This window comes from Thalassophryne amazonica, chromosome 19 (assembly GCF_902500255.1).
Source record: "Thalassophryne amazonica chromosome 19, fThaAma1.1, whole genome shotgun sequence".
In the NCBI taxonomy this organism is placed as follows: domain Eukaryota; kingdom Metazoa; phylum Chordata; class Actinopteri; order Batrachoidiformes; family Batrachoididae; genus Thalassophryne; species Thalassophryne amazonica.
In genome coordinates this window covers 35,463,066-35,477,608 of record NC_047121.1, presented here as the reverse complement: position 1 = coordinate 35,477,608, position 14,543 = coordinate 35,463,066, and the positions used below count along the sequence as shown (strand labels likewise).

Sequence of the window (14,543 nt, the reverse complement as noted above, 5' to 3'; positions counted from 1 at the left end):
ATGCACGGCAGGTCCATTTATCTACTTCAAGCTTCACCGAATCACAGGGCCACCTCCGAGATATGGTGAATGTTGGACAGTGTAAGCTGCGCTTCCTGTGCTGGGTAAAAACGTCTGGAGCGCAGCCATAGCCTCCCAAAAACCCCTGTGATCAGCATCAAAATGACCAGCAGCCCTCCAAGGATGACTGTTTCCTCAGGAAGGATTCCAACTGCATCTGCAAAGAAGAGCACAGCAGTAGTGCACTTTGCATATGAATCAACTGCAGTATCTTTACCTTTAAAAGTCACGGGAAGGATGAAGACATACTCGGCGTGGGCTGGTCACTAGTATCTGGTAGTCTTCTGATTGGTCCATAAGACACAGTATGGGACAGAGGGATGGCTCTCCGCATCCTCATTAATCCATCTTCACCGGAACAGTTCTGTTTTTGCAAAGAGTTTTGTCAAGTGAGTGCATAAGCAGTGCGCACTGACAATCAGGGCAGTTTGAATGCTCACTCACATGGAGGCAAAAAAAGAGAGAGAGAGAAAACAAAAAAACAACAGAAAACCCTCATCTGATTTTCTATGAGGACATAGGCACAGGTCTGTACTGCTCTTAATATTAATTTAAGGAATGAGTGCTAAATGAGCTGACTCACAGGATGGCAGAGGCCCGGTGCGCTAAGACAGATCTGGATGTTGCAGTGAAGGAAAACATTAGTGTAGGAGCTGCCCACAAACTTGAACATTTGTATCCTGAACATGGCTTCAGGACCTTGGCCATTCTTCATGACACTCAGTGTTTGTTCATCTGACAACAGTGGACAGCTTTAATGATGGAGACATACAAATAAGCAGAACAAAAGTTAGAAAATGGAGAGAAATAAACACTTGAAATATCTCAAACACAGTGGCAGCACCAGAGGTTTTTGATTGTTGGGACTCGGTGGGCTGACAAAATTTATAGCACATGTGCAAATAAATATCATACTTTCCAGACTATACATCACTTTTTAAAACTAGTGTGAGAGTTCTTGTGGCTTGCATTCCAAAGCGGCGTACAAAATACCGCATTATCTATGGCTACAACCACTGTAAAACAAGAAGAACAAGATCTGAATGAGAAAGACATTCTGTGTTTTAGAGAATGAGTAAATTTAAAAAATCATGCTCTTAAATTGAAAGACCATGCTCTGGAATAAAAACAGGGAATAGAAGTTTCATACTACTTACAATAACACTTGTTTGAACTATATGAGTCAACAAACACAGCAATGGCAGGTTGGCCAGCCAACTCTAAGGTGTTTGCACCTGAATAAATAATGCACTGAATTTTCAAACATTTAATTACATTATACGTTTACCTCACTGATGATCGTCTGTTCAGTGGTAACAAAAAAACAATTTCTCACATTCTGTGCTTCCTACAGTAATCATCTTGTTTGCTTCTGCTTGCTAACACATTGTTTGCATAAAAAATAAAAAATGTGATGATAAAATAAATATTGCTTCTTAAAGAAAGTCATAATAACACACTTACTGGATAAACAAAACTAGAAAACGGCATTCTGAAAGTTAAATTTTTTTTTCCTGGTAGGCTACTTGGAATTGTTGATGCTTCAGCCCTGTGAAGCCACAGCTAAATGCCACCTATGTTCACTAGCAATTCAGGAATGGACTCAACTAAAATTGTAAAGCCAAAAATAAATTAATAAAGGCAAACAGTATCACACACAGTGAGAGGTGGCTCCATTTCAGTATTTTAATTTCCCTTTGGGATTGCGATTACTCTGCTGTTGCCAACACCAGCAAATACTGCCTGGTTGTCAGGGGCATGCACAGCTGTTGAAACCACACGCATATGGCCTCACACACCAGAGTCACATGACTAGGACTTCAGAGTTGTTGTCTGACCATCTCTCTAAGCAACACAATCTCTTATTTCAGATTTCAACAGCAGTCTCATAAGAGGAGGCAGTGCTGTTTGGCAGTATGGTGAAACAGCACGTGCCACATGCAGGTTTCAACACATTGTTAATCTGATGAGAAGATGTAAATCTTGATTTAATCTCTTTAATCTATGCCAAGGCAGACCTGTCTCTAATGAAGGTGTACTGAATGTTACTGTAAGGATTTCTGGTTGGTGTAGCCCAGCATCTCTCCATACGCAGTGTCAGATGAGCAGGTACCTACAAGACACAGTGTTAATACGTTAGGAGGCGGCGATATGATGATTCATGGTCAGTAAACAGCAGCTGTATGGTCACAACAACATGCACGATAAGAGCAGCACTCAAATTACTGTCAAGTCACGAGTGATGGTACGCTGGAACATCCCACTACACAACGTGTTCCCCAACATGCAATAACACGCTTGATCTAATCCAAAAATAGATCTCAATTGTAAGAATGCTCTCTGTAAAAGATGAATACTCAAAGCTGTGATTACACAATCTCAGAAGTGATTTCAGTAAAACTCTCTTTATTTATTTAGTGAAATAATGACTAGTTGACGAAGCCCATTAATAATAAGCAATTGTGGCAATTAATTGTTAGCGATGCCACTAGCAGTGTACACTCTTGCGATCACCTTTGTCACTTTGTAAACTATGCTTGAGTGTAAGTTAGCAAGATAACTTACGAACATCCAAACCAACTTTCAGTCAGGGAGTGATCTGGCTTTGGGTACAATCGGTCAACGATCAAGGTCAGATGTCAAGGTCAAATTTCCTGCCCCATATTCCTATACACTCACACCTTTTATTTTTGTACATCTATTCTATTGAACAGCCGGTCAGGTTAGATGTGGCAGTCTGATTCAGTTGAGTATTTTAAATAAAGAAGTAAAATATTTTCTCACAGATATTAAACCTGTAACTTGTGAATAATGTACACTCACTGGCCACTTTATTAGGCACATCTTGCTAGTTACTGGGTTAGATCCTCTTTTACTGCCTTAATTACTTGTGGCATCAATTCAACAAGGTGTTGGAAACAGTTCTCAGAGATGTTGGTCCATATTGACATGATACCATCACACAGTCGCCCATTCAAACAGTCTCCCATCCTCCTCTGACTTTTGACATCAACAAGGCATTTTCGTTCATACAACTGCTGGTCACTGGATATCTTCATTTTTTCAAAACATTCTCTGTAAACCCTAGAGATGGTTGTGTGGGAAAATCCCAGTTGATCACCAGTTTCTGAAATACTCAGACCAGCCTGTCTGGCACCAACAACCACGCCACATTCAAAGTCACTTAAATCCCCTTTCTTACCCATTCTGATGCTCAATTCCACATCTAGCTACTTAAATGCATTGACTTGCTGCCGTTTAATTGGCTGATTAGCTATTTGTGTTAATAAGAAATTGAACAGGTGTACCTAATAAAGTGGCTGGTGAGTGTATGTCACTTTCAGTTTGGTCCAGTAATTAAATGGGTAAGATTCTGATTTAATTTTGGGGGTTGGCTGTTGTAAATTAGGAGTGGCTTATTTTATACGAATTATTGTATATATTTGTAATTTTTCTCAAATCATGTTTTGATTTTAGTGTACTGTTATATATGGATATGTTTGTGTTTAATTGTAAACGCACCTTGAAGTGATTAAGCTGCACCAGGAAGCACAATACATTATTATTATTATTATTATTATGTAAAAATACCCCCAACCCAATCCCAGATAAGCAGTTGCATATGTATGCATTATGTAAACGGACTGCATTTATATTGCGCTTTTCAATCTGCATCAGACACTCAAACCGCTTTACAAATAATGCCTCACATTCACCCAGATGTGAGGGTGCTGCCATACAAGGGGCTCAGTACACACCAGGAGCAATAGGGGATTAAAGACCTTGCAAAACCGTTGCAACCGTTCAACCGTTGTTGAACCGAGGATCTTCTGGTCTCAAGCCCAATGCCTTAACCACTAGACCATCACCTCCCTTGTAATCATGGCAAATTTTATTAGATGAGTTCATGTATTTTGTTGTCAGTGAATTTTACGGTTTAAATGTCCATGTACATTTTCTCAACATCTGATACTTTGAAATTCATGTGTGGTGTTGCTGCGCTCATAAATTTATTATGACTTCAACATTTGATTTTACTGTCCAATGAGTTCAACAATAGATCTCCATAAAAGGGAAAACATTTCTGTTTTAAAGCTTATAGTGTGTAGGATTTAGTGTCATCTAGTGGCGAGGTTGCAGATTGCATTATTTTGTCTCTGGTTATTGTTTTCCTTTACATTTTGTTCATGCTCCCTTGTCTTCTCTTGTGATAAGCAATATGTATGGCACCTGCACTAGCAACCAGACCAAAGGTTAGCAGATATTGATAACAACAATATCTGCTAATATTGAAACATACTGATAGCAATGTACCTGCTATCAGTATGTTTTTTATAATGACAAGGTTGTAAAAAAAAAACAACCCCCCCCAAACCCCAGTAAACTTATACTTTTAAACACAAGCAATATGAAAAGCTTAAGTTGTTCCCTCAACCCCATCATTAGCATAAATGATTCCTACATAACCTTGAATGTGAGTAAAGACATTAAATGTAAATATTTCATATTATAATTGAATTGTCTGTGAAGTAAATAAAATGTAATTCCTCATGATTTACCATGAATACTTTGGCAAAGATGTCATCGTCCAGGGTCAGCGATGGTACAGTCCTCCACTTGTCTTCAAAGGCTTCATCTTTGTATAGTAACAATGACACTGAGAAGTTCCCGTCCTCTGTGTTCAGAGTGATTGTTCTGAAGAGAACGAAATAATACAGCTGCACTTTCAAGACTCAAGTAAACAAAATATATAAATAACTCACCTGACATCCACTCTGATCACATTGTCACTGCTGGGCTGTTGAACCATGTAGTTGACGGGGTAGCGGCACACAAACGTTATGTTAATGTAATTCCTCGTTATGATATCTGAATCATTATTGTGTATGGTGTTTATGAACATGATGTGTTCATCATCTGAGACCTATGAGGAGAACCACAAAGACAAACAATATTGTAATCAGCACAGAACATTTACCTAGTTGAGCTGAGCTGTGTGAGACCCGATCCAGCCACTAGTGTGCCACTAGTGTGCTTGGGGTCATTGTCTTGTTGAAACACCCATTTCAAGGGCATGTCCTCTTCAGCATAAGGCAACATGACCTCTTCAAGTATTTTGACATATCCAAACTGATCCATGATACCTGGTATGCGATATATAGGCCCAACACCATAGTAGGAGAAATATGCCCATATCATGATGCTTGCACCACCATGCTTCACTGTCTTCACTGTGAACTGTGGCTTGAATTCAGAGTTTGGGGGTCATCTCACAAACTGTCTGCGGCCCCAATAAGAACAATTTTACTCTCATCAGTCCATAAAATATTACTCCATTTCTCTTTAGGCCAGTTGATGTGTTCTTTGGCAAACTGTAACCTCTTCTGCACATCTTTTATTTAACAGAGGGACTTTGCGGGGGATTCTTGTAAATAAATTAGCTTCACACAGGCGTCTTCTAACTGTCACAGCACTTACAGGTAACTCCAGACTGTCTTTGATCATCCTGGAGCTGATCAATGGGTGAGCCTTTGCCATTCTGGTTATTCTTCTATCCATTTTGATGGTTGTTTTCTGTTTTCTTCCATGCGTCTCTGTTTTTTTTGTCCATTTTAAAGCACTGGAGATCATTGTAGATGAACAGCCGATCATTTTTTGCACCTGCGTATAAGTTTGATTATAAGTTAATCAAACTACGCTGTTCTTCTGAACAATGTCTTGAACGTCCTATTTCCCTCAGGCCTTCAAAGAGAAAAGCATGTTCAACAGGTGCTGGCTTCATCCTTAAATAGGGGACACATGATTCACACCTGTTTGTTCTACAAAATTGACAAACTCACTGACTGAATGCCACACTACTATTATTGTGAACACCCCCTTTTCTACTTTTTTTTTTTACTAATAGCCCAATTTCATAGCCTTAAGAGTGTGCATATCATGAATGCTTGGTCTTGTTGGATTTGTGAGAATCTACTGAATCTACTGGTACCTTGTTTCCCATCTTTTTAGTCACATAGCACTACTATTATTCTGAACACTACTGTACAAGGCAGATAGCAGGATCATTCTGCACCTGAAAATAGTCAAGAAAACAGTCAGTGCCAGTTATTGCCCAAATTCTAACATCTTTATACTTACACACAATATAAATGTGAATGATACTATTTGGTGTTCCTTTTCTGATAAGTGATGTGAGTAAAACTAGCATGACAGAAAAATGATAAATGGCAGAAAAACAGACAGCAGACAACAACAACAGCAGAAACATGGTGTGTGCAGTGTTTGTCTGAGGTAGTTCTATGGTCAGCATGCAGGATGAAGTCCCTCAAACCTAAAACAGTCCAGGCAGCTTTTACTAGTACCTGCAACCCAGCTATGAACGCCACTGATAGGTCTCCATTACTGCTCCATGGGACCCCAATGTCACACAAAGACAACCACACAAACATCATCCAGGATGCCGTCATGCTTCTTTGAAAATGAATGACCTTTAACCCAACAATTCAGTCGTCACATCTGTGACGTCGTCTATAAAAGATTCAAAAGTTCAAGGTAAAGAGAAGGAAGGACGCTGAAGCATTTTTCTTCTTTAGCAACAGCTGCCTAATCAACGAGCTTATGTTGGTCAACTGCAATGTAAAAAGCTGGTCAAAGCTGTGTTAAACTTTTGCTTGCTTTATGAGAAATCCTGACACTCATTCCAGTTCACGGGCACTCGTTTCAGTGTGGGGTTTTTTTACCCTGCCAATATACCCTTCAGAGTGCTTAAACTAAAATAACAAAGGGGCTAGTTGTCAGTGACTAACAGCCTCTCCTATTCAATAAAATGACAATTATCATATCCACGTAAATCCTGATAAATTACAGCTGCAAGGTCATTCAGGGTCCCTTTGCTGCTTCGAGTAAAGTCCTGAGTTGTTACAGGAAAAGGGAACAACATACCCTTTTTTTCTTGAATACACATCTCTCCCCTTTCTTTTCTCCTCTCTGCTTTCTCTCTGGACTCAGAGTTAATGTCGTCCTCTGTCCACAGAGCTCATTTCACAGGGTCTTTTTGAACACAGACGACCACACTTGCTCCACAGCAGACAACATGTCTCACGTTAAATCCTTCATATTGTACAAAATTATTTACTGTTCACTTTTTGGAGTTATAAAAGCTTGGGGGGGGGGGGGGGGGGTAATGCTCAACAGTCTCATAGTCCTACAATTCTGAACTTGAGAAGCTGAGGTCAAAATTTTACATAAACCTTTTAAACTACATTTTCCCAAACTCCATGCATTTCATGCGACCAAACAATACGGTAGCACCGCACAGTGCAGGGTTAAGCGTTATTCAATTTATTGATACAGTGCCAAATCATAATGTAAGTCATCCTAACATGTGACATGAGAGCAAGGTTTAAAACTGTACCCACCCCATGAGGAAGCATATTGTTGATAGTTGATAAGAAAAACTCCCCATGGTGTTTATTTAAATATAGGAAGGAAACTCGAGCAGACCAGACTCAGTGGGGTGACCATCTGCTTTGGACATACTGACAAAATAAAAGGACAACAAGGAATTGTCAGAACATGCAGCGACAGAAATCTCACAATTTAGAAGCCACATAGAGAGTCCAGTGCTCACAATGGCTAATAGCTGAAAAGACAACCAGGAAGTGAAGAGCAGAGTCTCAATATAATGGACTACAAATGGCAAAACTGTATTGATATCAGATCCATCATTAAAATAGCTCCCCACTTTTCACCCAACCCTAAAAACAGCTCAAGTCAAGTCTGGCAGCATGTGCTGGTGCTGCACTTCATCGTACTTGTGACACCACAGAACCACCCAGAATCTTGGATGGCAACCACCCAGGCAGACAACAGGTCCATCCTCACCTCTTGAAAGTAGCTATCTATGTACCACAGCCAGGTGAAGCGTGGGCATCTCCTTGACCTGCTCCTCAACACTCACACACCTATGTGCTGGATCATGGCTAGAGAAATGCAGCACATGGCCAAAATGTTGAAGATGGTGATCTCTCACAAAAGAAGTGATATTCATCTTAGTCTTCAAAAGTGACTGCATGTAAAAAACATTCCAGCAATACCCAAAGATCCTCCGAAGAGACCTAGTTGCAACAACATCTAGTTCCAGTTGTCACCTTAGATCACTGGTTAATGTCCAAGTCTCAGCCATGCATAAAGCACAGGACCTTCGTTCTCTTGCAAAGATAGACATTTTTGATCCATCTCCTACCACCTTTGGATCCTCCATGCCATTGCTAGTTTCCATGCCCAATGCTCACATTCTTTAAATGATTGAATCTTTCAGCTTCCTTTTTTTTTTTTTGCAAGGTGTCACCACAGAAATAGATCTGCATGTTGATTTGGCAGAAATGTTATAACAAATTTTTTACAATTCCACAGTATATGGAGAATGGGCATGGGTGATCCTGAATCAGGAACCTTTTGCTTGGGAAGCAAATGCACGAACTACTTGGCCACCACACTGTCCTAATGGCCACATTCTTCCAATACCAAGTGTATCTGCACTCATCTGTGTGTCCATGTACGCGTTAGTGTTAAAATGAGGTGTGGGTGGGTCCAGTGCTGGTTTATTGCTATCATGAGAAAGTTATTGCACAATAGACCACTAAAAACCTGGTCTAAAGCCGAGTACAGTTTATATGAATTTATATAGTGTAATATTCAGATAGAGCTCCCACAGGTAGGTTACAGCACATATACACTCTGCTTGTACACACCAGGAAGCACATTAGCTCTCAGATTCCTCATTAGGAATCATCAAATTCATCAAACTAAAACTAAACTGATCTGGAAAAAAGAAAAATGAAATAAAAGCAAAAACTAATGGAAAAATTGAAAACTTTATAATAACTCTGGTTGGTACCGTATGATAATTTCTTCCTTCACTGATTTACAGGCAGACAACAGATTTTTTTTTTGGGGGGGGGGGGGGGGGGGGGGGCACTGCAGCTTGTGGAACTTGGAAGATATTGGGAGGAAGGAGACAAAGAAAGATACAGCTCCCATAAATGATCTACAAATTATAAATGATACACCCCAAAACACACCCATGATGTAAGAAGAGACTACACTCACCATTTTTGTTCCCTGTGCAGATATCACACAGTGAAAACAGCAAAGTGGATTTGGACATGCCCCAAATCCACTTGCATTATTTGATTTACACCATAAGCAAACGATCATCAAGACTAAGTGTGTTAAGTAAATTTGAATTTCCACTTTATTTCCACACATTTTTATTCCAAAAACTTATTTATGATAACAGATTTTCATACCTCAAAAGTTAATACAAAAAAGGCTCTCACACCACCTTCATCAGGGCATGCCCTGATGAAGGTCGTGTGACCAAAAGCTTGGATAAATACTAACATTTTTGCATGGATATACTGTAAGTGTGCAGAGCCTTTTTTGTATTGATTTATGCATCCCTATGGCACCTTATGACTGAGTGTGTTGTATTTTCTTAAATCATACCTCAAAAGCTGACATACACTATCTTAATGTGGTTTTGGCATTTAATTGCGTAACTTCTCCAGACAGAACTGCTATAAATAAGGCAATGTTATTAGTTCTATAGATAAGTCCTTAAATACAGCCACAGGTGCCACTATTATCCCACAATTATGACAATTATTCATTCAGAATCTTTTAAAAGTAATTATTATAAATTTCTGGAATATTTGCTGCTGTTAAAAGAGAAAGTCATCCTGGTGTATGTGAACCTGAAAATCTGATGCAGTGAATAAAAACTGAAATAATATAATATACTCAAATAATATTTGTATATAATTCCATACGGTGATAAAGTACATTAACTGCTTTAACACTTTTGAAGAAAAAAAATAAATAAACCAAAGAAGAAAGAAAGCGTATGGTCTGAGTCTATGCTAAAATTTGGGTCTGAAATATCTCATTTTAAATTTCTGTGACATCACAGACACGTCCACATGATCTGTAGGACAGTGAGACTGCTGAGCCACTATATAAATTCTGCTATCAAAACTTAATATTTGTATTTCAGACAACATCTTGCTGTAAAAGTGTATAATATGCCCTGTTCAAATTATACAAGTTAAATTTACCGTTATAGAGACAGAAACTGATCCAGATAGCTGTTTTTTGAGGTACTGAGAAGATTCTGATTAAGAGACAGTTCCCAAACAAACCATTGTAAACTACATTATTTATTATAATGGGGTTTTAATTTGTCACTGATAGAGATTTTTAGTGTAATTTGTCTTTATAAAGTCAATGCTGATGTGTTTTTCCTTTGTTAGGGGATGCTTTAAATGTCAGCTTTTTATTAGTTACGGTCTTAAATCCTACCTGACTATGTGGGGTGGGGGGTGGTGGTGGTGGTGGGGGTGGGGGGCAGTCACAGAATGTACAGCTTTTAAGGAAATGTTTAGCAAAAGAATGAAAGCCATACCATTAAAGTTCCACAGTCTGACAGATTTGTCTTTATGCTGAAAACATAGTCTTCTCCGACCTCAACACCACGGCAGTCTGGATCATTTAAATGCAAGTCCCAAACCTAAATGTGGAGAACAGAATTAAATCATGAGTTCAAAAATACTGTGAATCCACACTGGAAAATACTTTGTGCTCCCTCGGTGCCTCGAGAATGTCGGAGCAGCTCACTTACATAAATTGGAGGGACTTTGTTGAGGAAAAATGCACTGGGAATAACAACTTCCATATGGTCATTGGTGCAAATGACTGTTTCATTGAGCCCTAATTGAAAGAAGATTTAAAAAACAGATTAGGTCTCATACAAGGCATTCTAATTCAAATGTCAAACAAGTGTGATGTTTAAAATTTGGTATGGAGACTTCAACACTTCATGTCAAGATATCTATTATCACACTTACACATTTCTACATTGTACAAAATACAGCCCCCCAAATTAATTTGAATGTTAAATGTAAAACCATACAGCTACTGTAGCAAAATAATTTACAATATTCTACATTTGATTATGTTTGGCATGAAGCTATAATGAATTCAATTTGCATGCATATTACAAGCTCCTGTAACCTTGAAAAATCTATTTCTAGTAACTTTTTGGAGATATCAGTGGTATGATCAGAGGTGTGCTCACCCTCCTTCACCGGCTCCAGGTGGACTGCATAGGTGACCATCCTCACGGAGAACAGTAACCAGCCAAAAACAAAACTGGCAGCTGCCATTTTCCGTAAACTTGCCCTCTTTCGCTTAATCACAGCTATTTGGGGGCTATAATGGCTTTGGGGCCTTACTCCAAAATATGGTGGTTTAGAAATGTTCACCACAGCTTGCTGTCACCTAAACATGTAGTACACCCCTCTTGCTCTGGCCCTTGAAACACAAATGAAGTGTGAGTCTCTCTCTGGCATTAAAACATCACTCTGAATGATGTCCCCACAAACAATGAGATTCCGCACATGAATAGGGGGAACCAAGCGGCGTCCAAGGTAACACGTATGTTACCGCCTACTGCGGCGATGTCCTCTTAGTCAACATCTTATAACTGGCTCAGAGAAACAACAAGACTATTAACCATGCAAAGAGAAATAACAGTGCTGGGTAGACACTCTTTGTTGTAAATATCTTTTGTCTGGACATTTTAAAACCTTTACTGGTGCGGGAATCCCAGTCAGGCATACAAAAAGAAAATCATTACAAATCAAGGGTCAGCAAATGCATGTGGGGTGGAAAGAACATCAAATACCCAAACATGCTGTAAAACAGAGGTCTCAAACCGGTTCCAGAAAGGGCCGAGAGGGTGCAGGCTTTCTGTGCAACCACCCAGTCCAGCAGGTGATTTCACTGATTAACTGATTTCACCTGCTCAAAGTGATGTTAATCAGTGAAATCACCTGCTGGAGTGGGTGGTTGCACAGAAAGCCTGCACCCTCTCGGTCCTTTCTGGAACTGGTTTGAGACCTCTGCTGTAAAAGCATTTCCACTTTTAAAAAGGGTTTGAAATAGTAACAAGAGCATGCACACGTAAGTAAGTCCCTTCGGCTGCTTCCTTGTTTTCACTCCAGGTTGTCACAGCCGATCCAAAGTGGGTCTGCGCGTTGATTTGGCACAAGTTTTACACCGGATGCCCTTCCTGACGCAACTCCACATTACAAGCAGAAATGTGGCAGGGGTGGGGTTTGAACCAGGAACAGAAACCAAGCACACTAACCACTTGTCACCACCTATGCATGTGCTGAATATTATTCGCGTGTTGGTAATTTGTGCTATTCAATTGGTGTAATGTTGGCTTGATCACTTTGATAGATAAATGAGGAAATATTCACTGATGCATGTATTTTGTGTTCTGATACTGTATTTGGAAATAAATAGAACCAATAGAATACTGGCAGGTCTGCTATTAAAATTTAAAGATGTAAGGTTTAAAATTTATCGAGTTCAATTTTTTTTTTAAATAGCTAATCAGCCATTAGGGCTGGGTATGGAAAAAGAGCCAACTAATATTGATTAAAACACACACACACACACACACACACACACACACACACACACACACACACACACACACACACACACACACACACACACACACACACACACACACACACACACACACACACACACACACACACACACACACACACACACACAAAATATGGCTGCCAATAATGAATTACAACAATCAATACTCTGTTCTTGCTGAAACATGGTTATGTTCACACTTGAGCTCTTCTGAGATACAGATTGGGTGAAAATGGAATATATACTCAACAAAAATATAAATGCAACACTTTTGGTTTTGCTCCCATTTTGTATGAGATGAACTCAAAGATCTAAAACTTTTTCCACATACACAATATCACCATTTCCCTCAAATGTTCACAAACCAGTCTAAATCTATGATAGTGAGCACTTCTCCTTTGCTGAGATAATCCATCCCACCTCACAGGTGTGCCATATCAAGATGCTGATTAGACACCATGATTAGTGCACAGGTGTGCCTTAGACTGCCCACAATAAAAGGCCACTCTGAAAGGTGCAGTTTTGTTTTATTGGGGGGATACCAGTCAGTATCTGGTGTGACCACCATTTGCCTCATGCAGTGCAACACATCTCCTTCGCATAGAGTTGATCAGGTTGTCAGTTGTGGCCTGTGGAATGTTGGTCCACTCCTCTTCAATGGCTGTGCGAAGTTGCTGGATATTGGCAGGAACTGGTACACGCTGTCATATACGCCGGTCCAGAGCATCCCAAACATGCTCAATGGGTGACATGTCCGGTGAGTATGCCGACCATGCAAGAACTGGGACATTTTCAGCTTCCAAGAATTGTGTACAGATCCTTGCAACATGGGGCCGTGCATTATCCTGCTGCAACATGAGGTGATGTTCTTGGATGTATGGCACAACAATGGGCCTCAGGATCTCGTCACGGTATCTCTGTGCATTCAAAATGCCATCAATAAAATGCACCTGTGTTCTTCGTCCATAACAGATGCCTGCCCATACCATAACCCCACCGCCACCATGGGCCACTCGATCCACAACATTGACATCAGAAAACTGCTCACCCACACGATGCCACACACGCTGTCTGCCATCTGCCCTGGACAGTGTGAACCGGGATTCATCCATGAAGAAAACACACCTGTCCAACGTGCCAAACGCCAGCGAATGTGAGCATTTGCCCACTCAAGTCGGTTACGACGACGAACTGGAGTCAGGTCGAGACCCCGATGAGGACGACGAGCATGCAGATGAGCTTCCCTGAGACGGTTTCTGACAGTTTGTGCAGAAATTCTTTGGTTATGCAAACCGATTGTTTCAGCAGCTGTCCGAGTGGCTGGTCTCAGATGATCTTGGAGGTGAACATGCTGGATGTGGAGGTCCTGGGCTGGTTGGATGTACTGCCAAATTCTCTGAAACGCCTTTGGAGACGGCTTATGGTAGAGAAATGAACATTCAATACACGAGCAACAGCTCTGGTTGACATTCCTGCTGTCAGCATGCCAATTGCACTCTCCCTCAAATCTTGCGACATCTGTGGCATTGTGCTGTGTGATAAAACTGCACCTTTCAGAGTGGCCTTTTATTGTGGGCAGTCTAAGGCACACCTGTGCACTAATCATGGTGTCTAATCAGCATCTTGATATGGCACACCTGTGAGGTGGGATGGATTAACTCAGCAAAGGAGAAGTGCTCACTATCACAGATTTAGACTGGTTTGTGAACAATATTTGAGGGAAATGGTGATATTGTGTATGTGGAAAAAGTTTTAGATCTTTGAGTTCATCTCATACAAAATGGGAGCAAAACCAAAAGTGTTGCGTTTATATTTTTGTTGAGTGTATTTATTTCAGGTTATCATGGGTGCGAGAATCAATTCTCTGTTCAGTAAAGTGTTCAGTCGTTAGAGAGAGTCAGTGATACGCAATCACCCTCAAATTATAACTCGGCTGACAAACACTTATTGGAGACATTGCC

The 14,543-nt window shown here is 40.2% G+C and overlaps 1 protein-coding gene across 2 annotated transcripts; it reads right to left on the bottom strand.

Annotated features, from left to right (window-relative positions):
- Nucleotides 1-11,817, bottom strand: si:dkeyp-110a12.4 (alpha-tectorin). 2 transcript variants are annotated; one of them, XM_034159696.1, is made up of 9 exons: nt 11,198-11,817; nt 10,742-10,830; nt 10,526-10,630; nt 4,824-4,984; nt 4,620-4,755; nt 2,079-2,173; nt 644-812; nt 310-424; nt 1-217 (listed from the first exon to the last, which is right to left on the bottom strand). In XM_034159696.1, the coding sequence occupies exons 1-9, from the start codon at nt 11,283-11,285 to the stop codon at nt 42-44; spliced, it is 1,134 nt and encodes a 377-aa protein (XP_034015587.1). In that variant the 5' UTR covers nt 11,286-11,817; the 3' UTR covers nt 1-41. The 2 variants fall into 2 exon arrangements, 1 of the variants encoding a protein (XP_034015587.1); XR_004557888.1 differs by having other exon boundaries at nt 96-217; nt 644-676.
- Nucleotides 11,818-14,543: the final 2,726 nt, after the last annotated feature.